Source organism: Oratosquilla oratoria, chromosome 6 (assembly GCF_046742065.1).
Source record: "Oratosquilla oratoria isolate Oo_2021 chromosome 6, ASM4674206v1, whole genome shotgun sequence".
NCBI lineage: Eukaryota > Metazoa > Arthropoda > Malacostraca > Stomatopoda > Squillidae > Oratosquilla > Oratosquilla oratoria.
The window spans coordinates 61,121,764-61,139,335 of record NC_134782.1 but is presented as its reverse complement, the minus strand read 5'-3'; the positions used below and the strand labels follow the sequence as shown (position 1 = coordinate 61,139,335).

Below are 17,572 nucleotides of genomic sequence, written 5' to 3'. Positions count from 1 at the left end.
TAGGGCACGCACGCACACACACACACACACACACACACACACACACACACACACACACACACACACACACACACACACACACACACACACACACACACACACACACACACACACACGACTCGTGGTGCGGTTAGTAGAGGTCCCGGTTGCCACTACGGAGGTCCGTTTTCGAATCCCACCGAGGGCAGAATTAATTTCAGTATCGCTGCTCTGCGAGTCGTTACTCTAACTCTCATGGGCGGGGAATTGTGTGTGTGTGTGTGTGTGTGTGTGTGTGTGTGTGTGTGTGTGTGTGTGTGTGTGTGTGTGTGTGTGTGTGTGTGTGTGTGTGTGTGTGTGTGTGTGTAAGTAAGATCACAGCATTACTCATAGATCAAGTCATATGAACTCTGAGCTCTCTTCCGGGAGGGAAATAGCTGTCGATCACGAGTCCAACCCGTAATCCAAGACCATGGTGAATCACACACACACACACACACACACACACACACACACACACACACACACACACACACACACACACACACACACACACACACACACACACACACACACACACACACGATGAAAGAGTGACTTAGACACAGAAAAAGAAGAAACTAAGTCGCGACTTCTCACCTTGATGATCCAGTTGAGGAACTGCTTGATGATGATGGAAATGACATTGAAGAGTGAGTAGATGCAACAGCATCCCAACACCAGGAACAGAATGTTGGCAAACCGGTAGGCGTGCAACCCGGACCCATAGTACTGGTTAGGGTGCTGTAATGAACGGAGATGAAGAGTTGTTACTGAGTCTAGGTATTATGTAACTAATCTTATTATCAGTATTGTTTTTATTACTAATATAATTTATTGTCATTGCAGTTGTTGCTGGCTTCGTTGTTTTTTATTGTTATTAACCACTTCAGTACGAGTCAAATTCTCAGGCGCAGCATCGGCTGCCATATGTACGATGCATCACACGACTCGTATTATAAAATATAAAGTCACTGTTGTATTACTTGTTCTCTTTTACTCTGAGTAATACTCGTATGAAACACAGAAAACGTGATCAAACCAGCTCACAGAATCCGAGGGCAATTCATGCACAAGTCCATCACTCATTAACAAGCTATATAAATCGTTAGTTCGTCCACATTTGGAATATGCTGTTTCCGTATGGTCACCGAATCTCATCAAAGACATTGACAGACTAGAAAGAGTACAACGGCGAGCCACAAATCTGATTCCAAATATCAAAAATAAATCATACGAAAATCGACTAAAACATATGAATCTATTTTCCCTAAAAATGCGTAGACTCTAAAGGGAATTGACAACATCAAAAGTGACCAAATTTTCACATTGAATGAGAATCAAACAAGAAACAATGGTCTCAAACTGTCCGGAAATAGATTCAATTTGGAAGTAGGTAGAAACAACTTTGCCAACCGTGTAGTTAATGAATGGAATAAACTTCCTGCACAGGTAGTGCAATGTAGTTCATTTCGAAGCTTTAAGAATCATTTAGATAAACACCTAAGCAAGATGCTGTAATGATTATAATTTATTTTATATTATTTGTTTATTTGTTTTGTTATTTGTCTTTGATTTTTATCTATTATTAGTTATATGTCAATTTATTATTATTTACTATTTACCTGTTTGTTTATTATTTAACTATACCTATACATTTATTTATGTATTTGTTATTTACATTATTATAGTTTTTATTTATTATTTTATCATTATGATTTTTTTCGCATCCGACCTAGATATGGACCAAAAGGTCTCCTGTCGGCATGCTCCGCCTTTGTAATTCTTTGTAAGTACAAAATATATAATCAAAACGCTGACATCGGCATCCTCGTGTAGCCAATCGCGCCTGATGACGCCCACGTAGAAGTCATCGTACCGAAGTGGTTAAGCTGATGGAAACTCCCCCTCAGTTGTCTAAACATGAGCCCACCCGCCGGTCCCCATTTTGAGTTCGTACCTGTGCTGCCACGAAGTCTCCGAAGCCGATGGTTGCGAAGGAGACGAAACAGAAGTAGACAGCATCGCTGTAGGACCATTCCTCAACCTGAAGAAGTAACGGGTAACCAGTATTAGGGTAACGCTGTGCACATAGATGAGGCTTTCCTTGGCCAGAACCCATCGTTTCTTTTCGGTCTCCCCGAACGAAATAAAACCAAAGACCGCGTCATTGGCCAGGAAAACGAACACAAGCCTCTTCGTTTCTTCATTAGGTTGAACAAGTTTAGAGTGGTGTGGAGAGGAGCCTGGGTCTGATTGTCTGGCCTCATCGTTTATCTTGACTTCGACTTCGTAACAGCGAAATGTTTTAGGGAATCTTGTGGTCTGTTACGGCACAGGGCGTACTGAATATGTTGTCAAGTCTATTGGATATATGTGAAAAATATTTATATAATCAACAAACATTTTGATTGGGTGTTTGGCATGTCGTAGGTATTGTAGTGCATGGGATATATATGGAACATTTTTTGAACAAGTACTACGTCGACAGAACGATGATGAATTAGGTTTATCAACCTTACTGAAACAAATAAGCATCCATCAGGCGTAAAAAAGATGTTTTAGGATCTAAGCTATAAAACACACGTTCAGCAGATCTTTTGCTTTCTTTGGGGCATTAGGTAGAGCACGAGTACTACGTGTGACTTATAGTGTAAAAACATATAGAAACATGCAGATTAACACTTAAGATAATGATACAGAACAATGTAAAGGACACAGGCATCCACACAGACACAAATAGACACACACATACACACGCGCACACACACAAAAACACGCACACACAGACACACACGCATACAGACACAAAAACACGCACACATAGACACACACACATACACACACATACACACACATACACACACATACACCCACCCACACCCACACACACACACACACACACACACACACACACACACACACACACACACACACACACACACACACACACACACACACACACACACACACACACACACACACACATACACACACATACACACACATACACACACATACACACACACACACACACACATATACACACACACACACACACACACACACACACACACACACACACACACACACACACATACAGACACATGCACACACAGACACATACACACACAGACACAGAAACACAGACACATACACACACAAACACAGACACACACAGACACAGAAACACGCACACACATACACGCACACACATACACACACACACACACACACACACACACACACACACACACACACACACACACACACACACACACACACACACACACACACACACACACACACACACACACACACATATGTTTTATTGCTAGCATCTTACCTCGCCGCACTTCTGATGGATACAGAGACACCAACCTTCGGCCCTTGCTCACTCACCTGCATGTACATGACGGCTCCCAGGAGAGCCACGATGAGGGAGGCGACGCTGAGGTAGAACATGACCCAGTAAACGGACGGTTTCCAGGCGTCGAGGCTGCCCTCCGCAGCGTCCCTGTCCAGAGAAACCTCGGAGGCCCTTCGCTGACCCTCCGCCGCCGACCGCTGGCGGACCCTCCGCTCATGGCGCGCCCTGTAAGGAGAGGAGCCGGGTCATTAAGTGACGGAGGATCGGGCGAAGTCGATGAGACATCGTTTATGAGGAAGCAAGGGCGGAAGGAAAGGGGAGATGATGGTATTATGGGAATAAGCGGTTGCCTTGTTTCTCTCTCTCTCTCTCTCTCTCTCTCTCTCTCTCTCTCTCCAATATATCTTTCTATCTCGAATAAAATATTAAACTTTTTATGATGCTATTGAGGAGTGTATGGAAATTAGAGACGGCACTGTAAAGTTGTTCTCTGCAGGGGAGCGATGACAGCGTGGACATAGATGCGATCATGTAAGGTCACTGGCGTTTCAATACTTAGACCTCCGGAAGCTTGAGGTAGCATTAAGGCTGACCTGAAGAGTGCGAATGGAGGACCAGGCACCAGAGAGTCAAGGGACGAAGTCTAGTACACGGACAGTCTGTGTTTTCTACGTCTGAGGATGCCACTCACATCGGTGCTTCTGGTGTGAGACAAGGGAGGTTGGCAGAAGGGGATGGAGGAGAGGAGGAGACGAGGAGGGGAGGAGGGGAAGGGGGTCCTGTCACTTCAAAGGACGTCTCCTCCAGACCGGGATGTGGTGGACGGGTAGGTGAGGGTGTAGGGCAGTGTTTCCTAAAAAAAGATTGGCCATGGCCCACCTTATCACCTCTAGAATCCTGATGTCCCCCACCTCCATGTGGTGATGTATAATTCTTGTTTAAAATTAAATTCCGTTTCAGGCGAAGAAGCTAAAAACACCAATACTTTGATCTAATTTCTAAACTTTTATTTTCCACTTAAAATCTAAAGTTAAAGTTTGTTAAATCATAGACATAAACAAACTTCAAAACAACATGGCATCCACGGAAACGAAAAATGAAATAAGACAAAGTTCTGAGCAACAAATTGGCAATGCAATCGGGGGTAGTTTGAAAACCGAAGACAGAATGATGAATGAAATAAATGTGTGATTGCTACATTTTTATTTATTGGAAAAATACGGCTAATAGATCACAAGAACATAGACTTTCAGTACCAAAACACCTAAAAATCAAATTGCCCCCCTAAAAAATCAAACTGCCCGTTTGGAACCACTGGTGTAGTGTAATTTTGGTTCCTTCCGGGTTGTCTTGGCAGCACGCTGCCTTATCACCTCAGGTCAAGGGCTAGAGGATGGAACCAGGAATGTAAGAATACAGAACATAAGAATGAAGGAGACTTTGTCCATTACCACCTATCATCCCCATCCATAAAGTTGTCTAACCGTTTCTTAAAACAACCAATAGTTTGAGCTCTCACTATATCAAGGTTACTAAGTCTATTCCATTCGTTAACCACTCTATTGGTAACTCAGTTCTTGCATATTTCCTTCTTTAGGCCTTAAGCACACTGGCGACTTTGTAGAGCCACAAGTGGCTGCGTTTTGTGGCGGGGATATTTTCTCCCATAGGTTCCCATTGTTTTCAAGCTTTGCCGATCACACTTGGTGGGTGTGATCGGCAAAGCTTGAAAACAATGGGAACCTATGGGAGAAAATATCCCCGCCACAAAACGCAGCCACTTGTGGCTCTACAAAGTCGCCAGTGTGCTTAAGGCCTAAATATGTAGGAGGTCGGGAGGTAGCGAATCCACATGTTTCTGCAGCATCTGGTCTTGTAAGTCTCGATGGTCTTGTAAATAACGATGTAGAGTCTGTTCTCATTTGAAATTCACCAGGTCAAGGGCAGATGGGGCATCTCGATGACATTCAGTGTAGTCACGAGCGAGTGACCTACTTTCTTGGGAGGCGGCAAATGCTAAGCTTCGTTCGGAAGACAAGGAAGTAAAGGTCAATAGACGAAGAGTTATGACAAATTGTCGAGCGATTAGGAAGGATCCGTTTCTTTGAGGAGAAGCGGATGGGGAATGCAGAGAACATCATGAGTTAGATGGAGTCGTTAGAGAATCTGGAATCGAAGTCAGACTTGTGAATGGCGAAAGGGACTGTAACCAGGTTCATCGACAACTGCGCCAAAAGCAAGGTTAACACAAATGGAAGGTTAGCAAAACATGTGCAGTTAGCGTGAAGTAAAATTCGTGGATTCTTGGACTCCGTCTTCGGACGAAGCGAACATTATCTACCCACTTTAGGTCAAGAAGAAGTTCTCGCTAACTTCACCAGCAGTGACTTGTACCGACTAACGAGGTCGTGCACCTTCTCTAGGACGAGTCCTTCTAGAAGAATGGGCGACTCTTTGAGCGTGAGACCCAAGACAAGGCCAAGTGACTCAACTTCGGAATGCAAACCGAAAGGACTCTGAAGGAACACCTTCACGACCCGGTGATCGTCCGGGAATCCTCCGAGACTGTTTCCGGGATCCTTTGGACACCTAAAGGATCCTATCAGAAGCTCGTTTGATCCGGAATATTTTCTGTGAACTTCAGGTAATTTGGTCGCAAGCCCAGAACGTTCTTCATGCTGACGTTAAAGACTTTAATGACGAGTTCGTGATTCTTGGTTATGTCATGTGACACAGGGAAATGAGACTAATTAATTCTCTCTGTCTGTCTGTTTGTCTGTCTTTTTCTTTCTCTTTCTCTACCTCTCTCTTTCTCTCCTGTCTCCTGTCTCTCTCCTCTCATCCCCCCCCCTCTCTCTCTCTCTCTCTCTCTCTCTCTCTCTCTCTCTCTCTCTCTCTCACTCTCTCTCTCTCTCTCTCTCTCTCTCTCTCTCTCTATATATATATATATATATATATATATATATATATATATATATTTCTCTTGGGGAGAGTTTGCATTGATGAAGTGAGTAATGTGGCAGTGCGTGTGTGAGGGAAGAAGGGAGGAGGAAAATGACAAGAAGATCGGAGGAAGAGGAGAGAGGGAGAACACAGAGGAAGAAAGGAGAGAAACGGAAGGAGGAAGGAAGGGGAGAGGTTAGGGAAAGGAAGAGGAGGAGAGAGAGGGAGGAGGAGAGTGAAAGGTGGAATGGGAGGGAGAGAGGGAAGGTTGGAGTGGAGGGGGAAGAAGGTGGGGGGGGGGGAAATTCTGTTTTTAAAATTTGAGTTGAAACAAGAGAGGTAGGATTCATATTGAAGCTCTGTAAGACTTTTGTCATCAGGGCTTCGCTCGGGAGTAAGGTAGATACTTGGTACTTAAAGGCTACATTGTGCATTAACACAATCGTGCAATTTTTGGTGTACATATTTGCAGAAACCACAGCGAAATGAAATACAGGGTGTCCATAAAGTCCGTGTACACTTTAAAAAAATTATAGCTTCACTAGTTTTTGTGACAGACAGATTTCTAAAAAGCATTAGAAAGAAGACGATCAATATTTTTTATTGGTTTGTTGTATATATATTAATATGTTGAGACATTTTAGATGGTACATGTACCCTTGAAGATGTCTTAAATGGACAACAAGGTTCGGTCATCCTAGTTCATTTCCCCGTAGTTTCTGGAAATATATTTAATTACGTACTCATTGTGATTTCTTTGCATATATGTATATATATATATATATATATATATAATTGTGTGTGTGTACATATATATATATATATACATATATATATATATATATACATATATATATATACATATATACATTATATATACTTTTATATATATGTACACACACACACACACACACACACATATATATATATATATATATATATATATATATATATATATATATATATGTACATATATCGTCCACCATGCATACTTGTCCACGCGCACACACACACACAAACACACAAAGAGGCGTTATCTTCTCCAACAAGATCTATCATAATGCCATTACCCTCATCCACTATGCATTGGCTTCGAATCAATCGGACTCCAATTTCTGCAATGCGACCAAGTGTCTGACTTCAAACCAGATCATTATCCGATCGCATTGTCTGTTCCTATCCAGACTCGATTGCGCAAAATATCCGGTTTCGGTCACAATTAACTATTCATGATCTGAACTTAGTCTGACTACCCAAGCACACTAGGCAAAGGTGACGGCTTCGGCCTCCCATACTAAAGATGGTGGTACACTAGACATTTCTCGCTAGCATGCTACTGGGTTTTGCTACTTCGTTTTGTAATATTCTAGACTTCCGTAAGAACATCTCAACAATATTCTGTGTCTAACATTCGTATTCTAGATTTAGCTTCTTTTAGTTGGTCATTCAGCTTTCGACTCTATGATGCAAAAGTAATTTGACATTTGGAAATTCAAAAAACAAAAGACCATAACCGAAGTTGTTTCTACTCCAGCAAAATAGCAAAAGCAAGTAGCATGTTAGCGAGAAATACCTAGTGTGCAGCCACATTGAGCATTTTATCGCAACTAAACATTAACTGTAGAATATTTCTTGTTATATTTTACATACTAGGAGTCTCACTATTATCTAGATTATATGTTTTCTTGCTTTTATCGGTATTAATATTTATTTTCTTATTGCCATATTATTGATCATTATATTTATTATGATATTTACTTGTATATGTACCCAACGACAAGTAGCGGCCTTGCCTGATGGACGTCCAAGAAAATCATCTCCCTACCGTTACTCGTATTCTAAATCCAACACCCTCGCCTCAGTCTGGAAATACGACCCCGAGGGGCTGGTACTCGGTCTTCAGACTGGTGCCAGCATCTCTATCAACTTTGTATTGCCTTTAAAATATGTGATATTTTTTTATTTATCTTTTTTTATTTCTTATTAGTTTTTTATTTTATTTACATTTTTTTTTTTTTTTTTTTTTTTTTTTTTTTACTGGAAACTCTTCTACAAGGTTTTACTATATTCCGAGAAGGTAAAAGAGAAGGTAAATGAGAGGTAACAAGATGAGAAGGGGGAGGTTGAGGAAAATTAAGAAGAGAAAGAAGAGGACAAAGAGGAGAGAGAACAAGGGAGAGGACCGAATAATGAGGGAAGAGGAAGATGGGAGGCGGGACAGGGAAGAGGGGAGGAGGAAAAGGGGAGAAGGAAGAAAAGGGAAGGGAGAAATGAAAAGAAGAAGAGGAAATAAACTTAATCACTTGTTCCTTTCTTCCCCTAAATGTGACAATAAACATATGAACCATTTTCTAGCCAACGTCAGCCCATTTTCTTCAGATCAAAGTGTTCTAACGTTTTCTAGTTTCTCCTTTAGCTCGTTATCCAGCACTAAAGTGAATGAAATCGGTTGATATAAGCCAGGAGAACCTGTGCCAAGCCAGAAAATTTCGTTTTAATTCATATTCATCCGTCGTTCAATTCATTTTTAGTAACCATTTCAATGGGAGAAGTCTTAAAACTGAACGAAGTCATTTGGCTTTGGCCAAAAATCAGAGAGAGAGGCACCTGCCGACAAACTGCCCAGGAAAGGCACTATGGGAGGACGAAATCCTTACTTGCGAAATGTTTCGTTCATACGAGGTTTATCAAGTACCTAATACTTATCAGTGTAGCGAAAAGTAAAAAAAAAAAAAAAAAAAAAAAAAAATGACAAACACTATGAAATAAAAACTCTTCTTGATTGCACATTCATTTTGGTCTGCGAATAATCTAAACATCACGTTCCGGCTACATCCCCATAAATCTTCGTTAGCGTGACCTAGTTTGTGACCTAGATTTGTTTGTGACCTCGTTATTTATCTGCCTTGTTTGTGATGTCGACCCGAGAGCCAATCATGACGTCACAGGGTGACGTCACTACTCATTGCATTGCGGACCTAAATCACTACTTCCGTGCTCCTTTTCCAACTCCAAGTAATATTCTATTCTCCTTTTCCTTATTTGACTTGATTCTTTTAATACTTTATTTACTTGGCTATTTTTACCTCTATGCTCGTAATTTAGGGAGTCTGCCCTTCCCAGAGGATATTTATATGAAACAGAAATCTATTCTGAGTCCCAGAAATTATAGGTTTCTTAGAAATAAAACATAAATCAGTCTGTTTATTTTTACTTGATGTAGAATGTTTGCTTACCGATGTAAAGTTTATTCATACTTCTCAAAGTTCACTAAATTAGTTTTTTCTTAATCTAACTTTTTCTTGTTTCAAATAATGTCTAATATTTGCAAGTTCAGAGACTAAAAATATGTTTTAAAAGCAGTTTTAATCTCTAAGTTACATGTAAAATACATGCGATATATACACTAGCGAGAATTATGAATGTAAATGGCGCGTGAATGTTAATGCAATGTTACGTAAATTTGTGCAATATGGCAATATGGTTTGTCAATGTACAGAGGCTTTTGTGGATATCCTGTTGTCATGAATGCGCATGTCTATGTGTGAGTAGATGGATAGCCTAAGGTACAACAATTATTTCCTACGATTCCTTTTCTAATACGTCTCCAACTTGAACGAAACGTACTATTCTTCCTTAGAACAACTTGCTCCACTTCTGTGTATATCCAGTATGCCGTCAGGCGATTTTATTCAGTTCAGGTAATATCCCTTAAGGACTCTCAAGGGCTTAGGAACCTGCGTTCTTCGCTGGAGTCTTCACAAGTCGAAGGGAACGATGAGCCGAGTGAAAAGTCAAAGAAATTCTTGATAACGGAAAAAAACGAAAAAACAAAACAAAAAAACGGAGATTTCAACTTCAGCGCCGTGGACTGAGAGCATATACATATGTGTGTATTTGTGTGCGTCTGTGTATGTGTGCGCGCGCGCGTTTGTGTGTGTGTATTTGTGTGTGTTTGTGTGTGTATGTGTGTGATTCACCACTGTCTTGATTACATGATTGATATATATATTCCTGAATGAGAGCTCAGAGCTCATATATGGGTGTTGCTGTGACCTTACACACACACACACACACACACACACACACACACACACACACACACACACACACACACACACACACACACACACACACACACACACACACACACACACACACACACACACACACACACACACACACACACACACACACACACACACACACACACACACAGGCATATACTTTATTTCCTTGCTCAAGGGGTAAAGTGAAATTTTTCAATCTGGAAGTGTGACTCGATCTCGGGACGTCAAATGTGGGACCCCGAGACACTAACCATTGCACAAGGAAGCAGTGGCACGCGAGCGCGCGCGCGCGCGTGTGTGTACGTGTTTATGTTTGCGCATGTGTATGCATACATCAGTATACACGCGGCCACATGTGTATGTCAGTTTTTACACGTTTTCCCACATATATACATGATAATATACATTTATATACTTCCGTCTCTTATCGGGGGATCAGGTGGATGACTGTGCAACCATACCCGTCTGACAGAAACCGACATTGACGGAGGAATAGACGGACTGACGTCATTAGTTTTCTGAGACAGTGAGGGAGACTTGAGTGAGTCCGCTACGTACATATGCCCCCAGGAATTAGAACCACCGTAGCCAGCCCCACCTGTCGATATTGTGTTGAGGAAGCAGAGGAGGAGGGGAGGAAGAGGAGGAGAGAGGAGGAAGGGAGGTGGAAGGAAGAAAGGGATGAGGAGTAGTAGAGGAAGTGAGGGGAAAGGGCGAGGAGGAGGAGGAGGACGACGAGGAGGAGTAGGAGAGTGAGGAGGAGGAGGAGAGGGAGAAGGGGAGGAGGGGAAGAAAGAGGAGGAGGGGAAGAAGGAGGAGGAGGAGGAGGAGGAGAAGAAGAAGGGAAAGAAAGAGGAGGAGGAGGAGGGGGAGAAGGAGGTGGAGGGGGAGAAGAAGGAGGAAGAAGAGTAGAAGGAGGAGGAAGAGGGGAAGGAGGAGGAGGAGGAGGACATCAAGGGTAACTATTAGCTAATGTGAGTCGTAATTCATCAGGTTTCTCTTCATTTCCTACTCCAACAACTCATTATCCTCCTCCTCCTCCTCCTCCTCCTCCTCCTCCTCCTCCTCCTCCTCCTCCTCCTCCTCCTCCTCCTCCTCCTCCTCCTCCTTCTCCTCCTTCTTCTTCTTCTCTTCCCCCTCTTACTTCTCTTTCTCCTTCTCTTTCTCCTTCTCCTTCTCCTTCTCCTTCTCCAACACCTTTTTTCCTCCTCCTTCTCTTTCTCATCTTCCTCCTCCTCCACCATCCCCTTCTCCTCCTCCCCCTCTTCCTCTTTCTCCTTCTTCTCTTCTTTCTCTTCCTTCTCCTTCTCCAGCAAAAACGTAACAGGGTGAGCTTTTGTTTGGTACCAGGTCACATCGGCGTCATGGGGAATGGAACGAGCAGATAAAGCTTCAGAATCGGCAGCGGCTGATTTGCAGCAGACTTCCGCCATCCATGTACCTAATGGCGACCTTAAGGAAACCAAACACACCTGTATACAAAACAAGTGGCAGCATAGGTGGAGCACCTTACCCAATAAGGTGGAGCTGAAAGGGATCCATCACCTTATAGGAAAATGGGAATCCTCCTGTAGCCCAAACAGGAGGGACATTGTACTAACTAGAATGCGAATTGGGCATCCATATCTAACGCACAGTTTCTTGACGACAAGTGGCGACGAGCGGCTGGCTCCGTTCTGTTGCATAACTCAAAAATTTTTCAGGAAAGTAGCAGTTGCCGACAAGACTGACGAGTTAAACACCATATGAGGACGGAGCCTTTGTTTGTAATAAGCGAAACGTCGTACAAATAAAGGCTCCGTCCTCATATGATGTTTAACTCGTCAATAACTCAAACTCCCATCACTGTACAACACGTTTTAACAGAATGCATTCGTTACCATCGTGAGCGGCGAGAGAGTACAATCACAGGCAAGTCCATGAAGGGTTTGCTTGACGATAGCTGTAATATACAGCCCTCCTAACCAAATTTCTAAAACTCGTCAAACATTACCATCTCATATGAATCATTGTGTTTTTAATTTTAATTTGTAGTATCATCGCCTTCGACATTACATCGACCTTTTATTTTTTACAGCGCTGAATATCCCTTGATGCTGCAGTACTTGGCTTCTGAGCCAGAATTTTATAATTCAATCCAATCCAATCCTTCTCCAACATATTTCCTCCTCCTCCTCCTCCTCCTCCTCCTCCTCCTCCTCCTCCACCTCCTCCTCCTCCTCCTCCTCCTCCTCCTCCTCCTCCTCCTCCACCTCCTCCTCCTCCTCCTCCATCACCTTTTCCGTCTTCTCCTCCTTTTCCAACTCCTTTTCCACTTCCTCTCCCAGTTCATCAAGATGATATACAAACAATACAGAAAGACATTCAATACCACAGATTACAGGTCATACCACCCCTCCCCTTCTCCTTCCTCTTCCTCTCCCTCTCCTCTTCCTCCCCTCTTCCTCTCTCCATTCTATTCCTCAACCCTTCCTTTCCCCCTCCTCTCCTTTTCTTGCTCATTTCCCTTCCCCCTCCTCTCCCTTCCTTCCTCCTCTTCCTTTTTCACTTCCCATTCTTTCCCCTCCCCTTTCTTTCCTCCTCCTCTCCCTTTTCCTTTCCCCTTCTTTCCCCACTCCTCTTCCTTTTCCCCTTCTCTCCCTCCCCCGTACCCTTCCTTTCCCCCCTCCCCTTCCCAAACTGATCTTTTCCATCCTTCTTCCTCCTCTTCCTTTTCCTCTCCTCCTTCATGTCCTCCTTCCCTACATCTTCCGCCTCCTTGTTCTTATCCCTCCACTGTCTCCTCTCCCCCACCTCACTCTCCCCTTCCTCTTCCTCTCCCTCTCCTCCTTGCATCCTTCTCCTCATCGCACCGTCCCAATCTCAATCTCTGCTTGCTTTCCCCACCCCTCTCCTCTCACCTCCTTCCCCTCACTTTCTCCCCCACTCTCATCCCTCTCCCTCATCCCCTCTCCTCCTCACTTCCTTCCCATTCTCACCTCTCTCCTCCCTTCTCCCCTCTCACCCTCCTCCCCCTTACGTCCTCCTCTCTACCCCTTCCTACCCTCTCCCCCTCCTCCCCTCTCTCTTTCCCCCTCTTCCCCTTCCTCTCCTCTTCCCCTCCTCCCCTCTCCCACTCCTCCCCTCTCCACTCCTCTCCTCTCACCCTATTCCCCTCTCCCCCTCCTCCTCTCCCTCCTTCCTCCCCTCTCCCCCTTTTCTCCTCTTCCCCTTTTCCCCTCTTCCCCTTTTCCCTCTCCCCTCCTCCCCTCTCCCCCTACTCCCCTCTCCCCCTCCTCCCCTCTCCCCCTACTCCCCCTCTCCCCCTACTCCCCTCTCCCCTTCCTCTCCTCTCCCCTCCCCTCCCCTCCCCTCCCCTCTCCCCTCCCCTCCCCTCTCCCCTCCTTCCTCTCCATCCCCTTCTCCTCCTCCCCTCTCCTCCTCCCCTCTCCTCCTCCCCTCCTCCTACCCTTCTCCACTTTCCCCTTCTCCACTTTCCCCTTCTCCACTTTCCCCTTCTCCACTTTCCCCTTCTCCACTTTCCCCCTCTTCCCCTTCCTCCCCTTCCCCCTCCTTTCCTCCTCTACTACTCCTCCCCTCTCATCCCCTCCCCTCTCGCCCCTCCTCCCCTCTCTCCCCTCCTCCCCTCTCTCCCCTCCTCCCCTCTCTCCCCTCTTCTCCTTTCCCCCTCCTCCCCTTTCCCCCTCCTCTCCTTTCCCCCCTCCTCCACTTTTCCCCTCCTCCCCTCTCCCCCTCCACACTCTCACCCTCCCCTCTCGCCCCTCCTCCCCTCTCGCCCCTCCTCCCCTCTCGCCCCTCCTCCCCTCTCGCCCCTCCTCCCCTCTCTCCCCTCCTCCCCTCTCTCCCCTCCTCCTGTCTCCCCCATGAGTGTGGGCACTCGACTACCGCCGCCCCACCCCGTTTTCTTTAAAAAACGAGGTCAAACGAGAATGTGGAACTGATCATTAAAAGGTCAACTAGGCGAGGTTAGCCGAATGGCCTTCCCCCCTTTGCAACCTCCACGCTGTATCGACCTGGAAGGGAGGGGAGGGAGGGGAGACGGAGGGGGGGGGGACAGGGTGGAGGAATGAGGGGAGGGGGAAATGTTTGTCTTTTTTGAAGGTATGAATAATTACGTATATTTTCATATTTAAGACCAGGAGTGTTGTCATTGTTTACTTTCATTAATTTATTTATCATTTGTAAAAATGTTATAATTATATGGACACGAACATTGTCATTGTCATTCTTAGAATATTTTTTCTTGTAAAGACACGAATATATATATATATATATATATATATATATATATATATATATATATATATATATATATATATATATATATATATATACACGCACAGGTCAGGGTTCGAATCCCTTGGCAAAGCTTCTAATATATATATATATATATATATATATATATAATATATATATATATATATATATATACATAATATATATAATATATATATATATATATATATATATATATATATATATAATACTTTTAAGTTATAAGACCCCATTGTGTAATCCCTGCAATTTTTATTTTATTTTTTTATCGAGTGTAAACAACTTTGCCACCGAGTTGGCTACCACGATATTGAAGAGAATTAGTCATGTAGGAAGGAAAGTGTCACATTATACGGCGGCGCCGGATGCAGCCAGATGAAGGGTAAGCTCAAATGACCTTAATAAAATCACCTGGCGACAGCCGGGAATTGATATAACGACGACCACCATCTCCCCCTGCTTCAGACACTCTCGTAAAACCTTTCGAGTGTAAGGACTCGTAATAAGGGAGAGTTTGCTGGAGCCAATAAGAAGCCGCAACGGTGGCGCCGGGCGGTGTGACACCGGCCTAAGAGGTGTCACCCGCTACGGAAGAGGTCAACCAAATGAGGCTGCGGTCCCTTCTCTACTGAGGGAGTGACGCGGAGATGATTAAAATCGTCTGGCGACAAATAAGCTAAATGTAATTTTTTTTTTGCCAATACGGGGAAGGAGTGGGAAGAGGATGTTACATAAATAAGCTAATGTTGATGGGGAAATGTATTGTGTAAAATGGATCAAATTTACTAAACAATCATTCTTGTGTGTGTGTGTGTGTGTGTGTGTGTGTGTGTGTGTGTGTTTACTTTGATTTATGTAATTATAGTATACAGGAAAGGAGCAAGGCTCGTTGGGTCCTCTCTCCTGCTCTTCAATTTATCAAACCTATCCTCAAATTCATGTACAATTCCAACTAAGTCTATCTATATTCTTGTGTGTGTGTGCGTGTGTGTATTCACCGTGGTGTTTTGGATCACATGTTGAACTCGTGATCGACAGCTATTTCCCTCCCGGAAGAGAGCTCAGAGCTTGTATGATCGATCTATGGGTAATGCTGTGACGACCTTGCACGCACGCACACACCCAACTCCCCGCCCACGAGAGTTGGAGTAACGACTCGCAGCGCAGCGATACTGAAATTATTTCAGCCCTGGGCAGGATTCGAACCCGGACCGCCGTAGTGACAATCGAAGACTCTACCAACCGCGCCACCGAGGAGTGTGTGTTTGTTTGTGTGTGTGTGGGAGAGAGAGAGGGAGAGAGAGAGAGAGAGAGAGAGAGAGAGAGAGAGAGAGAGACCTCAAACAGGACACACACACATACAAAAAAAAGGTAAAGCACAATGTGACACTTCATTGATTAACCGACTTCATGTTCTCTGGAAGAAGAAAAGGTGCCCCAGGACCGGGAAATGGGAAACGTGGCACCAACCTACAAGGGGGAAAGTAGAGTGGATCCTCCGCATGATAAGCAAGTACCCTTGACCTGCACAGAGTGTGTGAAAGAATCTTAAAAAAAAAGGTGAATGAAATATCAGGAGAATTGGGTCCCAGCAAACAATCTTTATTTTCAGAAAAATGTTCTATGTAATGGACCTGTCAAGTTATTATTTGAGAGTGATTGATGTGCCAAATGAGAGGGTTAGATATATTCTGTATACCTAGCGTGTATATATGTGCGTGTGTGTGTGTTAATGTTATCGTGTTAGTGTGTGTATGTGTATATATGTATGCGTGCAGATGAGTAACTGAACATGGAAGGCGAGTATGAGTGAGTGCTATAAAAACACGAACTGTCGTAGAATATTCGTGTTTTCCGAGAGGAGAACTTCTGTAGAGGGCCATCTGTGACGTACGTCGGTGGCACTTTCCCCTTCATGGCACTGAGTTGGCACTCGTAACCTCCCGCTGGAGGTCTCCTTCGTCCTCGTCACTTTTGTCTCTCACGAGGAAAGACTCGGATATTTTTCGCTTTTGCTTGTGACAGTTTCAACCAAAGCTTCTCAGACAATGTGTCCCTCCTGGGCCACTAGGGAAGAATCTCTCCTCTTCCTCCTCCTCCTCCCCTCCTTCTCTTCCTCCTCCTTCTTCTCCTCCTCCTCCTCTTTTTCCTTCTCCTCCTTCTTTGTTTCTACTTCCTTTATCGTCTCAACCTCTTAAGTTATAGTAGTTGTCGTCGTCTTCTCCTTGTCTCCTTCTACTTCTACTTGTACTTCGACCTCTACTTTTTTTCTTCTTGATCTCCTATTTATCGTCTTCCTCTAGCACCTCTTCCTCCACCTCCTCTCTTCTCCTCTCCCACTTCCTACTCCACCTCCTCTTTCTTCTCCTCTTCTCCTCTTCACTCCTCTCCTCTCCATTACAAACCACTTTGGAAGATCGCTCAATCTTCTCACGGCCCACATAAATTTACTCTTCTTGTGTTCCTCAAGTTTCGAAATTTCTTCTTCTGATGATGATGTCTGAAACCCAAGAAAAAAATCTTCAAGAGACGACGTTGGGGACTGTTTTGGACACCAAGAACACAATGGACTTCAACTTCCCCTTTTTTTCACTGTGTGTCGGAATGTATCATCCCTTTGATTAGAAAAGAAAATACATTGGCTGTTAATCTGATCACTAATACTTAAATAAAACAGCGACATGTACATTATATTGATTGGAGAATCTATTGGATTCTAGTGTGTAGAAACATTACATACGTGGTGTTATCATTATGCTACTATTGTACACCATAGTAGTGCTACTTCATACCATGGTGATTAGCGTGGCACATTATGTGCAACACATCATGACGTCACCACTGCGCATTACGGCGGTACAAATACACACTATGGTGCATATGTTTTCCACTGAGG

General features: G+C 43.9%; 1 protein-coding gene across 1 annotated transcript in view; it reads right to left on the bottom strand.

Moving 5' to 3' along the window:
- LOC143026192 (potassium channel subfamily K member 13-like) overlaps window positions 1-17,572 on the bottom strand; it is a 199,106-nt gene that overhangs the window by 1,486 nt on the left and 180,048 nt on the right. Inside the window, exons 3-5 of the mRNA XM_076186207.1 lie at window positions 3,421-3,613; window positions 1,979-2,065; window positions 619-762 (exon numbers count right to left, since the gene is read on the bottom strand). Coding sequence (XP_076042322.1) covers window positions 619-762; window positions 1,979-2,065; window positions 3,421-3,613 — 424 coding nt within the window. The remainder of the gene's footprint in view (window positions 1-618; window positions 763-1,978; window positions 2,066-3,420; window positions 3,614-17,572) is intronic.